Consider the following 22,337-nt stretch of genomic DNA (forward strand, 5'->3'; position numbering starts at 1 on the left):
GACCAGAGATAATGGTAACTTACTTGTCTAGGTCATATAACGTATGGGAAATTCGAACAATGACCTCCACTCCAGCTTCACTAGCCAGCTTCTTAATTGCTGCATCTCTCTCCTTCCCAAATGGTTCAGAGTCATATTCAATTGAAAGTTTCGCAATGTTCCATTCCTGAAACACAAAATGAATACGTGGTCCTTCAGCAAGTCAGCTGCTTGATGGAGGGGGATGGCAAGGAGAACGGGAAGGACAGGATGCAACACAGCAACCCTCTGGGGATAGATGTCAGAAGTACACAAAGGTGCAAAACAGATTTAGGTACAGACTCCCAAAAATAAAGCCCAACACTTTGGCATCTAAAGAGGAATAATGCACAAAGAAGCCTTTATTTATTCATCCCATTACACGTCTGTGAAAGTTTTTAAAGCTCAGCTCTCAATTCAGGATCCATGTAGCTTAAGAGACATAACAGAAGGCAAGTATGACGCAGGCTGCCTCCTGGACATTCTCCCACAACAGTACTTTGCCCTGCAGAAAAGCTTTTCACATGTGCCTGTCAGCTTTAACAGCAGAGCTGAAGTTTTTGGAGAGAAACTAATTCAGAGGTAACCGGATTCTTCCCAGAAAAGGGGGAGTGCAGTGGAGCAGCAACTATTTCCCCCCTCTCCAAAACCAGACACCACCACACATTTTCCCTTCCTGTTCCAAATCCCCAACAGGAAAGTCTTCCAATTCTCAATTAAAGGTCAAAACATTTGTCTCTCAAGAAGAGGATGCCATCAAGCCTAACATCCTTGATGTCACAGGCCATTTAATTTTACCCACAGGTGCTGCTACCAAGCCAGCAGTAACAGATGAGGGAAAAGAACTGAAGAAAGGCTCCACTAGGGACTATGCTTTGTGCAACAGGAGGAAACTGGTAAGGTGGTAATGCACCAATGATCCTAGAAAGCCACCCTGCCAATGAAACTCAGAGGAACACTTTTCTAATCCCAGATCTCGTAATCAGGTGATTTAAACCTACCAGCCAGACTATTTCAGACAACTGGATTTACACCAGAGACAAGGGTACTCAATGCTGCTCACCCAGGGTGCTGCTTCACTTCTGGACCCTCTAGCTCTCTCCTAGATGAGGCCCAGGTAGAGTCCTGGTGGTCTATCCACACATCCTATGGAGTGCTTGGCTCTTTCCACCCCAAAGTCTGCCAAGAATGACCCAGCAGGCCCTGAACCCCTTAGCAACCTCCCACACCTTTATGCAACATTTATTTTTCCTTTTGTTGTGTAAAACCACTACCCGACCATTTGCAGCATTTTTTCCCTGATTTTCCTTCTTTCTTCTGGCACACTGAAAGGGAAGCCATGAAAATTGTGTCCAAGGAGCAGAGCCACATCACACAAGGAGCCAAGGAACTTTGACACAGGTGTGATGTGATCACACTCAGATCACGTTAGCATGAGCCAGGCACTTACACCAAGGACACAAGTCACTCTGCTCTGCGTGATGGATGCTTTTAGCAACACTGATGCATTTAACAAATTAAGAGATTGACCCGATTCTGTTTTCTTCATCAAGCCAGTCCCAAAGCACCAAAGATACAGAACAGGCTGGAATAAATTGAAGAGAATAAAGCAAGAACCAACCAAAATTTGATGGGTTCAAGTTAACCAACAGGTACGACATGGATGTCCACTACTAATAGAATTTGAATCCCTGCAGTCAGATGGCAACACCTTTCTCAAGTTACTTCAACAAAATAAATCTAAAATAATTTTGCAAAGACCTGCAGAATTCACTGGTAAAAATATTGTCTCTGTGCACTTCTCCACAAGATGACAAGCTGCTGCTGCTATCAGCAGCACTATTAGCTAGCACCGCTGACAACACACAACAGTGAATTCAGAGACATGAAGGGTGCAAAGCTCCACTGAGGGATTCTAAGTGGGTGGGAAAGAAAAAAGCAAACAATTATTTATCTCTATGAAACATCCTAGGAGTCCTTGAGGTCTTTTGCAAAGATAAAATTAGATCAGTGCTCTGTCTTTTGAACAAACTGTTCTTCAGCCTGTGAAAATGAGATATCTATCAAACAACTGTGAAATATTCATTCCCCACCCAGGAACCAGCATCTATGCTGGGAATTCTGACACAAGGGTTTACAGAAGTTCCACCATGTCCTACCATTATTTGCCTGAAGTTATCCTCTTTCAGGCAAAAAACCATCTGTATGTGTGCTTTGCACAATGAGGAAACTGACATACAACAAAGACAATTCTTGGCAATTTGAGGAACCAGAAGACAAACAGACGTGAACATTCTTTGAATACTATTTGCATGACAAGTTATCTTCATTTCCTTCTCAGCAGTTAAATAACGTTCTGAAAGCGCAGCACTCTGATGCCATTAAGAATAGAAAAACCAGCAGTTGTCAAAGTGGCCGCTGAAGAATGTAGGAAAACTTCTCGTCGGTGTCTCAAACCTAGAAGCTACACACAAAGCATCAAGATCTTTGTCCCTAATAAATGCAATCAGTGTGTTAGGAAGGTAATGACCACTTTGAATACCCAGGTGCTGCTGCAAGCAGCAACTAACGTCCCAGTGCTCCTGCAGAAAGTTCTTCACTGAGTGGAAACCAAGCAAAGACCAGCTGGAGTATCAACCAAGCAGCACTTTCACAATTAAAGGACAAGAGTGAAGACTAAATCCATTTATTTATTTTTTAATTTTAATAGCTTGGTGTTACAGACTTGAGAATTAAACTTATCAAATAGACAGTCTCTTTGGAAAAACAGATTTTATTTACCCCCCATCTTGCTCATTTCCATCACCTCAACTCAGTCATTCCACAAAACTTTGAAAAATCAATTTGCAAAATGTTCATTTTAACTATCCTATTATAGTGTTGTTATCTTCGGTACACTATTATCCAGGTAAGATGAATTAGTATCAGTAGCAATCCCTCAGTTTTAATTTGTTCAATAAGACCCTTTCCTGCAAAAGCCTAAAACTTTAATTATAAATTGCCTTTTGATATTATTAAATAGTCTGTGAAGAACAGGCATCAGAGCAAATTAAAGTTGAGAATTTTCAATTTGAAGTTCAACTTTACCATTCTCTACATCAAGAACAACTGCAGGTTACCAAGTATATACTACACTTCAGAATAAAACTCGGCCACATAGAAACTAGGCAAGAATAATACTTAAAGATTGAACAGATAACCCTGTCCCCTGCCTTTAAAAAAAAAAAAACTAAGCCTATTACTACCAAAAAAAAAAAAAAAAAAAAAAAAGAATCAAACCACTTTTAATTGCCAAGTTACCACACCAGAGAACCGGCCTAAATAAAGCACAGCTCTTACAGGTCAGGCTTTGAAGCTGTATTCATGTGCACAGAACTATGTTTCTGTATTTTAAAAGAAACTTGGAAAGGAAAACTTGGTAACGCATAGCACCTACAGTTAGGAATCCATTAGAAATTAGTCATATTTCTGGAGAGAAAAAGAACAAGAACTGTGAGGTCTAAGAGGAACCCAGTTTAGTTGGTGGTATGCACCTTAGAGGGGGGTGCAAAATCCAAATAATTAAAAGAAACCTGAAAGAGAAATTGCAGCAGTACGTTAAGGATTTGCATAGATAGCAACTTGCATTGAGGGATGCTCATAGAAGAAATATTCCTAGCTGAAACAAGTTTAGCAGTTATATTTATAGACAAACCAACTGCAAGGTGAAAAAAACCCTCTATGTTAATTTGTATGCATTTCTAACATTTACCTTAAAAAGTCTGGGGAAAACATCTGCTGGCTGTCCACGAATTACAAACAAGCGTGAGTTCAGTTTCCGTAGATTGGCATCAAGATCCTCAAGACACTGAAGCAGAAACCTGCAAAGAAGCGTAAAGAAACATTGACTTTCTGAGGCAGACCAGACAATTTTACAGAAGAAGAAGGGAACTATGAGGAACAACCCAACAAAGATTATCAGATCTTCAGTATTTAGTGCAGATTTCGGTGACGCACGCATGCATGTTCACGTCCTAATTACACTAGGCTTGCAGTAGTTCAATAGCTTAAATATACCCAATGGCATGTGATTCAGAAAACCCAACCTCATTTAAGTTTTTACTTCAACGCTATTCAGTTCTGGAATTGGCTAAAAACATACTCAAGCCTTAACCAAAGCAAGAAGTGTCTTTTCACCCCCAAAAAAGCAGCACACCACAGCAGAAAAGCAGACAATCAGCTGTTGGCTCACTGCTACGAAACTTAATCCAAGGCCCCCTTACAACACAGCAGCCCGAACTGTTTCTAAAAACAGCATTACCAGAGGACTAGATGGTCATGACTGACCCTCTGGCCTTCATTTCTAAAAATACCCCTCTGTATAACGAGGAGTGCCACACACGTGGGCTATAACTTCACCGGGATTTTTAACAAACAAGCCAGCAGAGAGAAGAGGAACAGGGAGGGAGCGGGATGCTGCAAGTCTGCAAGGGTTCAAGGGGAACAGGCAGTTGCAGAAGGGATGTTGAGACGGGTCCACGTGCACAAAGAATTATTGGTGGGGTCAGGAACTAAAAGTAACGATGGGTGTAGGTTGTTTTGGGGAAGACCAAAAAAAAAGTGGAGAATAAAAAGGAGATCTCATCAGGAGCTGGTCGAACTCTCTGCTGGGCGTTCCTGCTTATGATGGTGGTGGTGTCCTCCAAAGCCTGAGCTAACTAGGGCGGCTATGGACTGGGATGAAACCAAAACACCTAATTCTCTCCCTGTGCTAAATTTTGGGTTGAAACAACAGCAAGGTAGTGAGACCATGGAGGAAGCTATGCAGTGTTTAAAAAGAAACTTGTGTATACCCCATTAGAAACCATACAGTAGTCATTTCAGTGATGCAACCTAACCTACGGTCACATCTGCTTCCATTAAAGAGAATTCGGGCCCTAAGTTACTTCCACATCAACTTTGGAAAGCACAGCTTCATTTATTTTTGTTTTTAAACCCAGAATTACAGTCTCTCTTTACTCTCACCCACCTCCATGCTGCTCCCAAGGAACACGTGTGTTCACATCAACTTCATAAATCTCTCTATAAAGACAAACTGCAAGAGCGTGCCAGGTGACTTTGGAATAATACAGGAAAGATTTGGTTTTGTTTTATTTTAAGCTTCAAATCACAGAATACAGGGAAAAGGTATTCAGAGAAACTGCTCGTATGAAATGTCCATAACTATTTCAAAGCAAAAACTGGCCTCTTGGGAAATGATTAGCTTTTTCCTATCTGCATCTCAGTTCCCTTGATTTTCTCAATGTTTTCCTGCTAACTGATCACAGCATACAACTTCTGGTCTGGACCTGGCACCAAATCCTATTCAAGAAGATTACATGCACTGACCCAGTCTTCAATTCACATCCAAAGACCCTAAACTTGCCCTTAATACTGGTTAATCTCTATTTCGTTGGTTCCCCGTACCTCCTGTTACCTCTCAACTATCTCGTACCACACTCCTGCATTTCCATCTCCATAAAACTCTTCCATGTATTTAAAAAAAAAAAAAAAAAAAAAAAAAAAACAAACAATGGTCTAAACTCTGATTGTTAAATATCCGTAGGCAGAGAGTGGGAGAGCTGAGGGGGCGCGGGGACGAGCTTCACAAAACCATCTCCCCCCAACCGAACAAAACCCCAAATCCCAGCCTGGGCAATGCCTGGCACTGCAAGCACATTGTTCGGAGATAAAAACCAAATTAAACCCTAGCGACCCTGTGGCATTTGCAGCAACAACAATGCAAAAGAGCACCGCTTTTGAATTTCAGCCCACGGATCCAGCTTACAACGAGTGATTACTCGGAATAAACCTGCCCTTTAGTAAGCCCATTTGAACCTTTCAGCTGGGCCAGATGCGCTTACCAAGAAGTGCAGCAAATAATGCAACTCCTCAGCTTCATTTTCACCATCTGGATTTGTGCAATACCACATCCGAAGGCATTTTCTCATTAAACTGAGAACAAAATTTGTCCCCCCAAAAATCCTTCACACAGATTTGCCTTGCTCAGCTAGAAATGGGCCTTCCTAAACCACCACTTCTGGACACAACCACCACCAAGGCATTCGGCTGAATCAGCAACTTGCCATAACCAAAGTGTGTGCCTCCTCTTTCTCTTGAATACCTTAAAATGTGGAAAAGTCGTCCAGCAACTTGGTTAGATGCACGCTAATTGCCAGCTAGTTTTAGCTATATCCAGACAATTTACATCAAACTTGAATGCAGGGATTCTGAAAGGCAGAATTTCCTCATCCAACACGTTAACCTATGCCTTTGTGAAAGGAAATTTTCAATCCTCACTCCCTGGGACAACTTCTGGATCCAGGACTTTCTCTCGTTTGGGCCTGGCATTATAATGCCTATTCTACCAAGTTACTGAGCCATCTGTAAGATACATGTATATGGCAGGGGAGGAGTAATAAGATACCCACAACATGCACACACACCCCACACATGCTAGGCAAACCGATAGAAAAAGGATAAAACAGTAATTCTCAGTTCAACGCCCCGTCACAGTGAATTATTATGCAAGCCAGAAGAGAAGAGTGTTATAAAACTGGCTTTCCAGAGTTTCCCCGTGACTGCTAACACAGGGTTTGGAGTGAGGATAGCTCTGAAGGACCAGCTCCGTGCACGGGTGCTTCACAGGAACACACAGACGTTTTCCCAACGTTTTCCCCACTTGCAGGCAACAAAACATAATTAGGAGCTGCTGTGTCTGGGCTGAAGAGCTGATTTTTATTGAGCTTTCTCAGCAAAGCCATCGAAACCATGTACTCTCCTCAGCTTAACACACTTGAAAATTAGTCTGTGAGCTGACCCTAAACAGGAACGCCCATCTCGTTAAAAGTATTCTCATTTCGGTATATGAACTCTTGGAGCAAAGTTTCTTCACAGTAGCTGTGAAGTAACAGCTGGGCTTGAACTCTGTTACACTTTTTCCCCAAAGTGCGCCAATTATGAGCTATTTAGATCTCCCTTTATAGTAAGGGGGCATGTTTCCGAGCCGGCAATTTAAAACAACTTTTCTCTCAACCTAAATCAAAATGAGAAAGCCCTTTCTTCTTCACCTTGAATAACCACAAAGTGCACGACATGGCTTAGTTAAAAAGGCACAAGAAGGACGCGTGGATGATGTTATCAGGCAAGCTCAGTGTTCATTTCATTAGCAAGAAGTACAAGGTATGTGCGTGACAGGTGACGGAAGGAGACAAGGCGACTTACTGTAACCCAGGTAGGGTGCCAAAGTAGTTATAACCACGAGAAACACGCCCATCTTCAACACCACTCTGAAAGGGCATTACACACATTTTCTCAGGTTGTCCAAGGATATTTAGAAGTTTCACAAACCCTTCTGAAGGCTGTATTCCTTACAAGGCTCTTACATGAAATCCTAGCTCCGAGAAAACCTCACAAGCTTCCCTGCTGCCAACCACACGAAGGCTGATGGGGGGCTGACGGCTGCATCAGAAGAGGGGCTGACAGGAGCTGGTTCACATGATACAAACTACAATTATATTAATTATATTTATTAAATAACAGATGATAATAAAACAGGTTGTAGGAAGTCCGTAGCAGTCTGTTACAGTGGTAGCATTTTCCTTTAGGACAACGCTTGCAGGAGGGATAGTTTTAGACATGCTTTTTAAGGCCACAATTTTATCTTTTTTTTTTTTTTTTTTTTTTTTTTGGGGGGGTGGGGTATTTTTAGGAACAATAAAACCCCAGGAATTATTAACCCCATAGAAACCATCCTCACCAGTATGAAGTGAGGAGAGTTACTGGGAATGGAGGGGACTTGAAACACAACAACCTCACTTTCAGGTCCCATTCGCATCCAAGAACAGTGGTGTTAAACCATCAGGAATTGAGAAACTTCAGTTTCAGATTTTCCCTGAGCTAATTCAGGCTCAGGAATTTACCTCAGACAAGGCAGGAATTTTGGACTTCACAAAAACAACACAAGAAAGTGATTTTGTTAGGCTCCCTCATTCTATGGAAGAAGTTACAAAAAGAGTCGAGTGAAAAAGGACAGTGCTAAATCTCGTTTCATTCCTACATATTTTACCTATGACTGCTCAGATTTCAGCAATCCAAACTTCTGTTGAACCAATCTTTTAAAATATCTCCTACCTAACCACCATCCTCAAGCCAAGCCCTTAACCTCAATCTCTCCAACAAAGGGAAGCACTGTCAAACAAGAGACGCGCGGCTTTATGGATATTTGATCACCACCCAGACTTTGTCTCTCAGAATTACCTTAAGCAGCCTAATGGCTGCTGGATTTATTTTCCTACTCCATTTTTTTCAACTTTGCTGTCAGATATTCCTTTGTCTTTCACAGTTAGTGAAGGACTAGATTAAATAAAAATATTACACGCTTTTTTGTATTCGAATGAGCGTAGTTCACAGCGTTAAGACACTGATCACATCAATATCTCATGGCACATTTATCTTCATTCATGGGAAGAGCACGACTGAGCCTCTCTCTCATACACGTCTTCTATTTTGTCCCAAGTTCAGTCAGGACATTATGAAGTCCCTTATCACTTGAGTAAACGTATTCCTCATAAGCTGCTACAGGAGTCAGAAGGAAGGTTTCATCTAATGCTGAAACCGTGTAAGACACTGAGAAGTACCTCAAATTTGATATATTTAATATTTTATCAATGTATTTTCCTGTTTGCCACCAACCAACGCGTCTTAGACAGCGCAAGCAGTGTATTCTTATGAAACCATAAGAAGATTAAGCTCAGACAGGATTTAAGTGTTATGTACACTCCACAGCATCCTTTGGCAGCAGGCCACAGCAGCATTTTCCTATTACCAAATCAAGGTCACATAGAGGCATGCCTGATTACATTACGGTATTGCAGTGCATACCGCACACAACTTCCATTTCCCCAAAAGATACACAATGCCACGTTTGATAGCAAGCTTATACCCGGGAGCAGGAAAAAATTCACATTATTCAACAACAGGTCCCGAAGCGAGCTGCCTGCGGGATCTAGCAAGCCTCCTGCGGGCTCCTCTGCAGCCACTGGAGGAAGAAAGGCTCCTTCAGGGTGCAATCCGGGACTTCGGCATCTTTCGTAACTCAGTTCGAGCTGATCCGTGCACAAACAAACCAAGAAGTGCGTCGCTGGCCTTTTTTCCTCCGCCATTTACAGCTCTTCTTATCTTTAAACCAAAGCAAAGCTGTGATAGGGGAAGACAACAAAGTGCACCCAAGTCCAAGTACAGCTGGAATATTCATGATTTCTAAGAAAGCTGAGAAAGAGGATCTTAAAAAAAAAAAAAAAACAACACAGCACCACCATGATAAATTGAACTCTTCAGGAAAGGATGAAAGAAGGAGCTTCAAAAAATAATCAGGAGAAAGCAATGTTTAAAATTTAATCTCAGTACATCTTCAGGCTGAGTCCTTTTCAGTGGATCTTCTTTGAAGCTAAGCAGTAAAGACCTTCTCCCATATGGAGGGGGGTAAATGCCAACTTCAGCAAGCAGTACCACTATATTAAGACACTAACCTAGCTTACGCTGCACACAACGCTAGCATTTCCTTCCATATCATTCGTTTCTCAATAACTTCTTTCCACCTCAAAGCCAGCACTCCCCAAAATAAGGAAGAACGTGGCTCTTGTCCTATACAGGAGACATTCAGATTCTCCAAACAGCAATCTGTATTTGGCTCCTACTTTGCGAGCCCTCCTTCGCAGCAAATAGCATACCTGCTCTTGGTAAGGATCTGCATCAGCACTCCACACTCAAAGGACAACTATTACTCATCCAAGCTCATTCCTGTTTAACGGGCAGCAAACATCTCCAGTTACTTGCTGGTTACAAAGGTCAGCCTGCTGGTGATAAGAAACCGACAGGCTTGCAGCTTAAGCCTCTTCCCTAGAGTCTTCCACTCTTTAATGTATGCATTCTGCCTTTATTTTGCTCTAATCCTCTAATTCCAATCTGTTAAATGAACATCCTTATTCCTTGACTTTCAATTCCTCATGCTGACTCTTTCCAGAAAGAAACTTGTTGGATCCATAGAGGAAGCTCAATGGCAAGCAAATGCGTTTGCAACATGGACCCGGGGAAATATGACCTAGAAGCAAATTTCAGAGCTCGGTTACTTGACAGTACAGACATGTTCACATTTAAACACATTTAAAGCTCCTTATCTGAATGTATGCAAGTTCTCTTATTTAAATGAGCTGCTTCATGTAATTAAACCAGAGCCGGCCTGCTTTTTATTCCTGTCACTGAATAAAGTAGCTCAGCCACGTTACTCTCCACAATCCACGCTGTCCATGAGAAAATAACAACTATGGCTCGTTTCAAAAGAGCAAGGGAGATGAGGACACCCTAGCCAGACACCATCTTGCAGTCTAATTCAGAAGGACACCTTCTATACTGCCCCTCCTTTACTTACCAAAGGTTTTTATTTTCTTTATATTCAAGTGACCTTTTTAAGGTTACAATTACTGCTAATGAAATTTTACACAGTTTCAAGCTTTAGCAGGAAAAGAGACACTGGGTGAAAGAAACATTTCTCAACTACGCTGTATAAATTGCAGGTCCCTGTGGTACAATTCCAAGGCCCCTGGTTTCTCTGATGCCAAACATCAGTTACATGCACAGAAGAGAAGATATCTGAAGGTATTCCTGAAAGTATTCATTAGAACTGACTGGATTTCATCTCTGTGGTGCTGGCCTTACGTTGACCCAACATTCAGCATCACCCTAACCTCCCACTGCTAGTCTCAGGAGCCAAGAAGGCCAAAAGCCTCTGAACTGGTCCTTCAAAACTGAAATTAGCCACTTACATCTGAATACAAGGTAAAAACGGAGAAAAATCTCCTCACATTTTTAAGAAAAACACACATTTAGAAAGAATCATGTTTTTAAGAAAACTCAAAATCCCCCAATAACTGAGGCAGCTTTGCTTATGAAGCTGTGTCAGTCCAGAAATACTGTTCCTTGTCCCAGCTTTCTTAGCCTGCGAGCAGTAACGGAGGTGGCGGCTGGCCTCACCCTGCCAGGGACTTCCAGGCTGAAGTCTAAAGCTGACAGAAAAGATGCCTCGAGCTCAGTACTGGAAGCCCTGGTCTAGAAACTGAAATGTAGTTGGTTCAAGGCGTAATAGCTGGGGAGAGAAAAAAACACAGATCAAATAACCTCCAGATAAACAGGCTCTCTTCATCTGCCACAACAGCAGCAGTTCAGTGAAGGGCAGGGCCAACACCAAGGTCAAGGACCAACATAAAACACCTCACCCGAAGCAACCGAATTTAATTAATCCAAATGAAGCTATTAGAGAGTTCCACTGAACTGTACTACACGATAAGAAGTGATGCTCACTCATCTCTGAAGTAAGAGTAGTTCAGAAATGATTTTCTGAAGAATGAAACCTTTAAGAACCACTTATATATATATACACATACGTCTTTTACCTGTCTACCCATTCCTTTCAGAAAAGAAGAAATTACCAAAGACCACCACTATCACAAATTTTTTTCTTTCACTGTTTAAAGAATGAAGGTAGGCAGCTGGAAAACAACATTCCCCAGACGATCAGTGCATTTTTTCCAGCTTGCTTGTGCCAGAAGCAGACTCGACAGCACCACAGAAGATGCAGAAGGGAGCATGGCAAGCTAGAAGACAAAAATGGGGGGGGACACAGGACAGGCCACCCCAAGCCCACCTTCCTGAAGGTGGGTGGGTAACCTTGGTTGAAGACAAAGCAGTTAACAACAGGAGCAGTAGGACACCAAGCAGACAAAGCACTGGCATTCCAGAATAGATACTCTTTTTTTAAGAAAATATAAGTATATAGATATATTTTTTTGATATAAAGCTATTTCTATAGATGAAAGTGATAGAGGAGCGTTTGCAGCCTCTGAAGCAGCCCCGTGCTCAGTCCCCGCTGCCAGGTATTATTGCTATGCAGAGCCTCCCCGTTAGAGGTCAAACTGCAGGAAAACAAACAGCATTTGCTTTAATCCCCAAACTTCAAGGTGAAGGGGCAAGACCAAGGAGGGGTTAAAGAAACGAGAGGTCTTCAGACTCTGCAGCTTTCCTTACTACCTTGCTCACAACCCGACCATTTCCTTATACCGTTTGTAAGGAGAAGGTTTCAATATGAATCAACAAAAATAGTTTCTTAAAGTAGGTCGTTGCTGCAGCAACCGGTCGCTGTTTGGACTACTCCCTGCCACAATGACCTACTTTTCCAGTTACATGCAACTCTTGTAGTAGGAACTGAAATTCTAGTTCACTTCGGAAGGGCTGCGGGAAGATTTATAACTCGCCGGTGAACTTTATTCCCAACAAAGGCAGATAAAGCCTCCGAGCACTTACAGGCAGCAGACCGGCTCTGTTCCTCGGCGTTGCGGTTCGCAGGGCAACTACCAAAAGGTTAAGTGAAATCTAACCCGAGCTCAAAAAGCACCAAGCCAACATACAAAACGGGGAGCAGACAAAAAATAGAATGGGAAGCCATCAAAACGAACAGCCACCCGTGGACGGTGTGTCCCCAGCCAGCGCCGATCTCTGGCAGCAGTCTTCTCTGTGAACAGGCTGGTTCGGCACTGCTGCCAAGCTAAAGCTAATGAACGTTATCATTAATTAGAGGGCTAGGCAATATTAAATCTGCACCAAAAGACAAAAACCTCTATTAATGAGTGGTAAAGCTGATACTTTTCTAAGCCACATTTAACCCTGCACGAGCAGCGCAGCAGGAACAGAGAGAGGCACAGCCCCAACCCAGGAAGTAATGCTGACAAATTCTGAATTTCCTGTTTATTGTTGCTATTAATGACCATTAACCTTATGGCAAAGGGAAAGAGACAGTCAAGTTAAATTTGGAGGAGTTCAGCACGAGAAACTAACACTTTCAGATGAAATACAAAAGGCAAGCTATGCATTACCACGTAGCCCATCCGAATTAAAACTTGAGTTTTAATGGCACAGCTCATACAACAAACAGAAAAACAAAGCCCATGCACCAAATCCCTCCAAAGCCTATTTTACCTTAAGTCTTCTTAAAAATTTCTAAGTTGAGATGGAAGAACACCGGAACCGATGACAACACGGCACTTTGAGTGGAAAAGCCTTTCAAGTTTCCCCCCACACTTTCACTTGGGAACAAATCATAGCTAGTGATCATACTCCTGCAAATCGCACTCTCTTCAAAAAGAATAGAAAAAAAAAAAAAAAAAGATTTTTTTTCCTTAACTTTACCAGCACGCTGGACAAGAAGTACAACAGGAGCCAGAACATCTGCAAAGGTCGGATTCTGGAAGAAAGATGCAGAAGTAGAAAAAAAAAAAAAAAAAAAAAGTGAAATCCTAAGACCCAGAAAGGCTGCTGCTTCAAGAGCAGCATCTGATCACTAGAAACACTTCTCAGTTCGAAAGCCTGACCTCCAGTGCCAAAACTGCAAGGTCTATTGTGCTGTCTCCTGTAGAAGGAGCAAAGAACTCTGGTAAGACTCTCAGTAAATGCAGCACTGAAGAACATTTCTCTGGCAAACTAACGAAATCTCAGAGCTGGCAGTGAGAAAGTATGTTTGGTGGAGTGATATTTGAAAACAAAAAAAATGCAGGGGGCCAAAATCTAAAATGTAACAAAGAGGAGGATCCACATCCTCACCAGCCCTTGAATTTCTTCATGGTTTGGAAAAACAACACCGCTGAAATAAAATACTTAACAGTGAATTTCTTGGCAACTGGATTACAGTAAGGAAACTTCAGTCAAATACAGAAATGACAAGAGATCTGCTCACTGAGAAATGCCATGAGTATATGGTCAAAACTAGCTCTTACAGGGGTCTCCTGAGATTACGAAAGCCTTGGAATAAAAGAGGAAATATGTACCACAATGAAAGCTGAACTATTAACATAACAGTCATGAACTTTGCCATGAACTAAAGAAAACACACATCAGAAAATGTTTCCAGGTCATACCCGTTACAGAATGTGCTGGAGAAAAGAAAATGAAGACCTATAAAGTCACACGAAACAGCATTCATGAGGTTTGGGATATAATGCATAATAGCAGTAAATAGCAAGCAGCTACACTGTCTAAAAAGAAACAGATAAAGCACAGTAAAGCAGATCTTATGAAGCCTGCCATCTACCGAAAAATGCTGTCAGAAAGTCACAGGAACCATCCCTAGGCAACCTGTACAAAATAAATGCTTCAGGTAACATCCTTTAGCTTGATCACCCTCAGTAAGACTTGGATGGTTTCAACTTTTTTTTTATGAGTCTTGCTTAGTAGTGAACTCAAAGACTACAACCAAAATGCAGTCTCCTCTCCATCCAGAGACCCCCCTGAAACATGGATGGTAAAAATTATTCTGTAAGGTATTTTGATTTAAATGCACGTCGAAAGTTTACAAATTTATGGTCATGCCTCTCCCATGAGAGGAATAAGGGAAACAACAGCAGACAATCTATGCTAAAAGCTGTGTTATTCTATATTTCTACTTTATGATAGCTATTTTAAGAAACAGTCACTGTAACCTGACTAGACACAAAAAATGCTCCTAGAAAAACTTTATTCTCAAGTACATAAAAAATAAAAAGGAAAAAAAATCATTTGATGCCACTGAATTTATAAGCAAAAGTCAAAATTTCAACTCAGAGGAAACTCAAGAGAACGCTGCAAAGAAAATTTCTCTATTCTTAAGTTAATCCAATGTATTGGAGAACAAATCATTCACTATTTTTAATGCCAGCTGCTCTAAAAACTGGAGTCCCACTGTTCTCTGTGCACTTCTCCAATACTTCAGAAGTGCAGAGATTGCAAAACCGAGATAAGCTTCCCATGGTGTTGCACATCTTCAGTGCATGGTAAAATCATGACTGTGCAGACTGTGATCATGTTTCATGATCACAAGAATCATGAGGATTCTTCTGCCCCTCCCTCAATTGCAGCTAAGCATAATCTGGAGCTAATTTCACAGTTATCTGGGACTTACTGAATAACTGGGCGAACTCATTGCAAATTAACTGACTTCCTCATTTTACTTAGGACTTGCGTTTTCCTCCCACCATTGACGTATTCCACAAGACAGGCAAAGGCAGCACAGTTTATCCTTTACCTACAGTGTAAGTAGACTGCTAGCATTTGCACGAAGGAAGAAACTGTCTGCTCTTGGCTTGGACTGGCGCACGCTTCGTTGGGTTAGAAACTGGCTGGATAGCCGGGCCCAAAGAGTTGTGGTAAATGGAGTCAAATCCAGTTGGAGGCCAGTCACTAGTGGCGTCCCCCAGGGCTCGGTGCTGGGGCCACTTCTCTTTAATATCTTCATCGATGATCTGGACGAGGGCATCGAGTGCACCCTCAGTAAGGTTGCAGATGACACCAAGTTAGGTGCGTGTGTCAATCTGCTCGAGGGTAGGAAGGCTCTGCAGGAGGATCTGGATAGGCTGCACCGATGGGCTGAGGCCAACTGCATGAAGTTTAACAAGGCCAAGTGCCGGGTCCTGCACCTGGGGCGCAATAACCCCAAGCAGAGCTACAGGCTGGGAGAGGAATGGTTGGAGAGCTGCCAGGCAGAGAAGGACCTGGGAGTGATGGTGGACAGTCGGCTGAATATGAGCCAGCAGTGTGCTCAGGTGGCCAAGAAGGCCAACGGCATCCTGGCTTGTATCAGGAACAGTGTGACCAGCAGGGCTAGGGAGGTGATCGTCCCCCTGTACTCAGCTCTGGTGAGGCCGCACCTCGAGTACTGTGTTCAGTTTTGGGCCCCTCGCTACAAGAAGGACATCGAGGTGCTTGAGCGGGTGCAGAGAAGGGCGATGAAGCTGGTGAGGGGCCTGGAGAACAAGTCCTACGAGGAGCGGCTGAGGGAGCTGGGCTTGTTCAGCCTGGAGAAGAGGAGGCTCAGGGGCGACCTTATCGCTCTTTTTAGGTACCTCAAGGGAGGCTGTAGCGAGGTGGGGGTTGGTCTGTTCTCCCACGTGCCTGGTGACAGTACGAGTGGGAATGGGCTTACGTTGCGCCAGGGGAGGTTTAGGTTGGATCTTAGGAAGAACTTCTTTACCGAAAGGGTTGTGAGGCATTGGAACAGGCTGCCCAGGGAAGTGGTGGAGTCACCATCCCTGGAAGTCTTTAAAACACATTTAGATGTAGAGCTTACGGATACGGTTTAGTGGGGACTGTTAGCGTTAGGTCAGAGGTTGGACTCGATGATCTTGAGGTCTCTTCCAACCTAGAAATTCTGTAAGAAACAAAGTTCTGAAACTGCTGAAATGCACAGGCTCTTTACTGTAAAATGAATATGTGTCCCAGGCCATGGATTCCACACTTTGGAGTGAGACATCACACATTTGGGTCTGTCTCCCAGCACCTGAACAGTTGTGGAACCCAAACTGCAGCAGCTAACCTGGACATAGAGCGTGCTATATGTCCTAGGAAAACAGCAAATCACAATAAATGTACTAACAAAGCTTTTAAAATGCAAACATGATAAAGATAGCAGATGGAAAAATCTATGTTTTCATGACAGGAGTTGTTCCTAAGTAGCTCATGCCGTAGATGTTTCATCTCCATCACTGAAGAATCAGTAACAACCTGAATTCATACTTCATAGCTTCCTTGTTTGAGCTTGAAAAGATATTTTTTTCCCCAATGTTTCTTGTTTTCATTTTAAACTCATGGCGTAAGAATTTTGCAGCTTTCACTTTTCGTGGCTGTGCAAGAGCCTAACCTACAAACACGTGTTACAGATGCGTGACTGAACAGGAAAGGCAATGCTCTCCTACCCATCAAGGACCACAAGGGAAAAAAAAAAAAAAAAAAAAAGTTTCCACAGCAGGCCCACAAAGTTACTTCAGTTATGTCACAGGAGGAAGCAACGCATAATGCAAAAGCTCAAATGCAAACGACATCACACGCTTGTTATCTCAAGAATTAGACTTACAGCACAGTGACTGTCTGGATCAATGTTCACCTGAAGAAATCCCTTCCGTCTCTGGCACTCTGACCAGGCTCCACTCTATTGCAGCAAACCTGTTGTGTTAGCACTTTTCAAGAGATTAACGTCCAACAGTTTTGACACCTGAATTTCTTTCTGAAGCCAGATTATGAAATCCTTATTTCCTACTCAGTAGAGCCAGTATAGCCTTTCAGACCCTTTGAATACTAACACAACTAAAAAAAGAGAATCCCCGTACACAGTTCAAGAAAAAAGTGCTTATTTTAAGAAGCTAGGTTCACTGCAGTTCAGCTATTGCCTACACTAACAAAGCCAACGTGTTGATTTTTAACATCTCACCATTAGTAATCAGTATCCCCCTAGATTTATAACTGCTCCAAAAATACAGATATACATGTAGATTTTTGATGTGTGCCTCCATTTACACACTCAAAAGAGAAGACTGCAATATTGCCCTATTTTCGCCAGACCTTTCCACGCAATCCTTCACCCCCACTAAACTTTTATCCCTGTAAAAAGCAACATTCACATGCACATTGAATTCCAAAGTAGTGGAAGCAACTGCTTAAAGGTGACCTGAAAAATATATGGAGGCTTCGGGGTTAGAAGAACACTGCAATTATAGTTCACCTGTTGTCCTAGATTGCAAAGAACTTGAAAGCCATAAGTACGTAGAAACAAATAAACTAACCTTGCTCCACAATTAGAGTTGTGAAAACCTAAGTGTACTGCAGCAAAATACCACGAAGTTCCTGCCCCACTAATCAAATCCTTCCCTGGATGTAACCACAGGCACTGCTGTTAAATCTGCTAAAACATGATGTGCAACACACTAAGCCTACAAAACACAAAGCCACATACTCCCGCGTTACTTACACAATCAAGCTGTCGTTTGCCTTTTTATTTCACTATGGGAAGGTAACAAAATGCCCTAAAGTGAGGGGTTTCCTTCAATACCAGATTAATGCATCACAGACTTGAGTGCAACTTCTACAGGGAAAAAAATGGCTGACTTCACTGGCAGCTTGACCTTCCTCATATCACTTGTTATATAACTGACCTGAAAGCCTGCCAGGAATCGAGAGGCTATGGAAAAGAACCACTTTCCTTGAAAATAAAGGCTTCCATTTTGTAGATTATAAACCAAACAGTTCAGATGGCAGAACGATACCAAACAGCTTTGTCTGCAACATTTGCATAATGAAATGTTTCAAGAGTATCTGCCGTTTGGAGGAATTAAGACGTTTTCACAAACTGGAGGAAAACACACTTTCTTACATAAAAATGACCGAAAATATTAGAAAATTGCTTTCAAGAGCTGATGCAGAATTCACTGATACTGCCGTGTATTGATCAATTAAAAAAAAAAAAAAAATCAGTGTTCTTGACTGCCTTAAAAAAGCTGTTTTCGCATTAACCACCAATGGGGTTTGTCGCCGTCTCCCTTTTGTCACCAGAGGAGGTAACAGCACCAGCTGCAGGCAGATTACTTCCCCCAGTCAAATAAAGAATGTGGTTTATTGTTATTTCTGTAAAATAAAACAAAAACACATTTCTGGTCCTAAGAGAAGGGAGAGAAGTAAGCGTATGGACTTTCTTCTAGACACTTGTCCCTCAGCCTCAGTCACAAAGTCCACACGTTCCTCTCACACACCTCGAACATTTTACCCAGACCTTTTCTTCGGTCCTCAAACCTGGGGAGTCATGGTGTAAAACCAGGTCTGTAAAACCCCACAACTTCTTTACCTGAGGAATTAGATTCCTTCAAGATCCTTCTTGCGGCCAGCAAGCGACTTGTGTAAGCGCTGACTGGAACTGTTCTGCCCTGTAACAACTGCTACCTGGAAAAAAACACCGTACCAAGCACTTTATATAAGATTTGGTCTGCAGCACCACCTGCTCTCCCCTGGCCGGCCAGTACAGACTTGTTGCCCGGTTCAATAGCACACACGTTACAGAATCTGGAAATAAAAGCCTTTCACCAAGGAAAACCAGCAAGCATAGCGTAATTTCTCAGCCAGCAGAGTTGTTTCTCACCTTCTGACAGTACGATAAAAAATAAATCGGGCCTTTCCCTAACACAGTAAAAAGGCCAACACTTATTTGACCATAAAACTTCAAAGGGTGTCAACAAATGGAGAAACCACATTAGAAACCAATAATCACCCGCCAGAAAACACCCAGTGGTTACTCCACACGCCAACAGGGCAAGCTACAGTTACCCGGTCACGTCAGCCCGGAGCCAATTCACCCTGTGGCCTTCCCCTCCTGCCCCTTCACCACTACCACCACCTTTTCGTGGCATAACTTAATCCCACCAAAACCCGTGATTCATCCCTTCTGGACAAGCCGAGCTAACCTGGCTCGCCACAGGGCTGTGTGCTCGTGGTATCACGAGAGGGCGGACCCAGCCCTTTCATCAACAGTGCGGGATTAACACTGCGAGTACATACGTCAGCGTGGCTCAGTGACGTACTTTGCAAATCACAGGACAAGATCGTAAAACACCAAGAATGACAGAGGGAATCTCCAAACTTCGGGCACTTTTGGGGTAGATGAGGCTTTCAGGTGGGCTACTTAGGCTGGGGAAGCCCTCCAGCATCCTATACCTAACATTATGTACCACAAAAGTCTAACCTAAATAAGTGACCTCTGAAAGTAAGTTACTGCTCTTCAATCACAGACTTAGAAATTTACAGATTAATTATCCTTAATTTAGAGGGCTGGCGGGACAAAAGTTCTCCCATTTGCACACTGAGCTGGGGTTGACGCAAGTCACTGACAGGCACGACAGGTATGTCTGCAACAGGGCACAGAAACACGGTCTCGCTCGAGGACCTGCTACACATTCAGCAGAGCTCAGTACAAACAACCTACCCCATAAAAGAAACCCCAAAATACCTAGAGAATACATGATACTAACATTTCTCTCCAACCTGTTGCACGTCTAGCTTCGTATCTGAAGAACCACGAGCCTTATCGTCTCTGCAAATGCTGTAGGTGATTGTCTTGATATTGAACATTTCATAAATTGAGATTTTCACCGAGTGTTACAACATGAAACTGAAGGGATGCTCATAAAATCACAGAATATTCCATGTTGGGAGAGATCCACAAGGATTGTTGGCTCTAACTCCTGGCTTCACAGAGCACTGCCTGAAAATCAGCCCATGTGTCTGAGAGCGCTGCCCAAACACTTCTTGACCTCTGGCAGGCTCAGTGCCATGACCCCTGCCCTGTGGAGCCTGTCCCAGTGCCCACTCACCCTCTGGGTGCAGACCCTTTTCCTAACCCCCAGCCTGACCCTCCCCTGTCTCAGCTCCATGCCGTTCCCTCGGGTCCTGTCGCTGTCCCCAGAGAGCAGAGCTCAGCGCCTGCCCCTCCGCTCCCCTTGCGAGGGAGCTGCAGGCCGCCATGAGGCCTCCCCTCAGCCTGCTCTGCTCGGGGCTGGACAAACCAAGGGCCCTCAGCTGCTCCTCATACGTCTTGCCCTTCAGACCCTTCACCACCTTTGTAGCCATCCTTCGGATGCTCTCTAAAAGTTTTAGCAGGTATATCCATCAAAACTATTTTGGTGCCTTCCCTTTTCCACGCCAAGCATTTGTCACCAAACCTAACGAAGTACAATACACAAATTTTGCCTGCCTCAATTACAAAAGACAGTATTGTTTAATGCTGAAATCACTCAAAAGTAATTCCACTGACAAACTTGCTTCAGCAATCCCACATCAAACAGATCTCTATATGGCAAACCACGACCTATGTGACTTGAAAGAATAAGCACATCTTCAAAATGAGATGCACAGAATAGTAAAACTTGGCTGATGTCTCAGAAGGATACCCAAGTATTAAATTTTTAAAGCAAGCTTCCATTTCCATGAATTGTAATGATTGCCCTGGAAATTAAACTTTTTTTTTTTTTTTTGGCAGGGGATGATGCTTTCTGTTGTTCAAGTCTTTAGTTTTAATTATACTTTGAGGTACAAGCATCACATCTCCTAAATCACCAGAACTGCCTGCCATAACAGCAGCAATGACCAGAAATGCAGGATGTTGAACACATCAATATCCTCATGGAAGCCTACCAGATATGAAATGAATTTTACTTCTCCCGTTTTAGCAATGTAGAGTTCTTCTCTTCAGGAATAATTTAAAAAGGAAAAATCAAGGATTGGAGAGATTAGATTACCCATCGGGATAAATCCATTGCTGCATGCCAACCTTTTAACTGGCGTATCAAAAACATACATGCAGACTCAAGAAAACAAACTAAAAAAAGTAAATAATTAGCCAAAGTAAATCCTTATCCAGCAACTAATGGAATGTTTGCATTTCTTTTTATGTATTATGATCAAATGCCATTCTGTACTAAAACCAGGGATAAAGGAAACCCTCCCCTAAATGACACTGTTCACATGAGATCCCGTTCTCCTTAATACGAAGAACTCTTCACATGTACTCACAGACATTTTTTCTTAAGTATGTAATGGTTACTTGTTAGAGAATGCAAGTTACATTCTTTGCCTATTCTGTAGACACAGTTAGATGCATGACGCTTCTGGTGCCAAAAATGTAATGGAAAATGACAAAATACGAGCAATTTTCTATTTAGCATCTCCCCTCCATGTTTCTCCATCACAACTTACTTTTACTGAGCAAATTCTCTCACGTAATCCTTTATGATACTGGAAAACTCATTCTATACAAAAAGCACGTCTCAATGGAAGTACGTCACCTTCATTTAAGGGCTTGAGAGAAGGAACAATAAGAAACAGAAGAGAGGGAGAAAGATGAAACAAGCTGAGGAAGGCCCTCGCGTTTGTTACGTAGCATTCGTGATTTTAGAGCAGGTAGGCTGAATGCCAGCAGAAAGGAGGTCAGTAAGGCCATGTGACTGCTTGGTAATTAGACTTGCTCAATAGCACAATTACACAAAAATATTAGCTCATGAGTGTTACATGACTGTTTAAAGAGAAAAGTTCATCAGAAAACACCTATGTATTAAAGGTTGCTATCTGCCAGACTTGAAGCACATTTTTAAAATGAACCGTAATCGGTGGCTCCGCAGAGGTACAGCACTGCTTTTAGCAAGGTAAGCCTCCTGGTTTTAGTATCCTCACACCACTTTTCTCACATTCATTCTGTTAGTCATACTTTGAACTCTGACAGACATGAGTTTTTCCCAGGTCACTGGAACCACAAACTCGGCAGAACATAAACTCTCGGTGTAAACCCACTCAAACTGAGGAAAGATCACGGTAAACTCCAGTAGAAGATTACATTTGACTCACGCCCCAAATGCTGAGGAGCTTCTGCTCTTAATCTCAAAAAATACATGTTTTTAACCAATTCAACA

General features: G+C 42.6%; 1 protein-coding gene across 1 annotated transcript in view; it reads right to left on the reverse strand.

The window, feature by feature from the left end:
• The window catches only part of CRY1 (cryptochrome circadian regulator 1), a 37,740-nt gene that overhangs the window by 13,672 nt on the left and 1,731 nt on the right, over positions 1-22,337 (reverse strand). The window contains exons 2-3 of the mRNA XM_032200236.1: positions 3,770-3,878; positions 24-166 (exon numbers count right to left, since the gene is read on the reverse strand). Of these exons, the coding sequence (XP_032056127.1) occupies positions 24-166; positions 3,770-3,878 (252 nt within the window). The remainder of the gene's footprint in view (positions 1-23; positions 167-3,769; positions 3,879-22,337) is intronic.

This window comes from Aythya fuligula, chromosome 1 (genome assembly GCF_009819795.1).
Source record: "Aythya fuligula isolate bAytFul2 chromosome 1, bAytFul2.pri, whole genome shotgun sequence".
NCBI lineage: Eukaryota > Metazoa > Chordata > Aves > Anseriformes > Anatidae > Aythya > Aythya fuligula.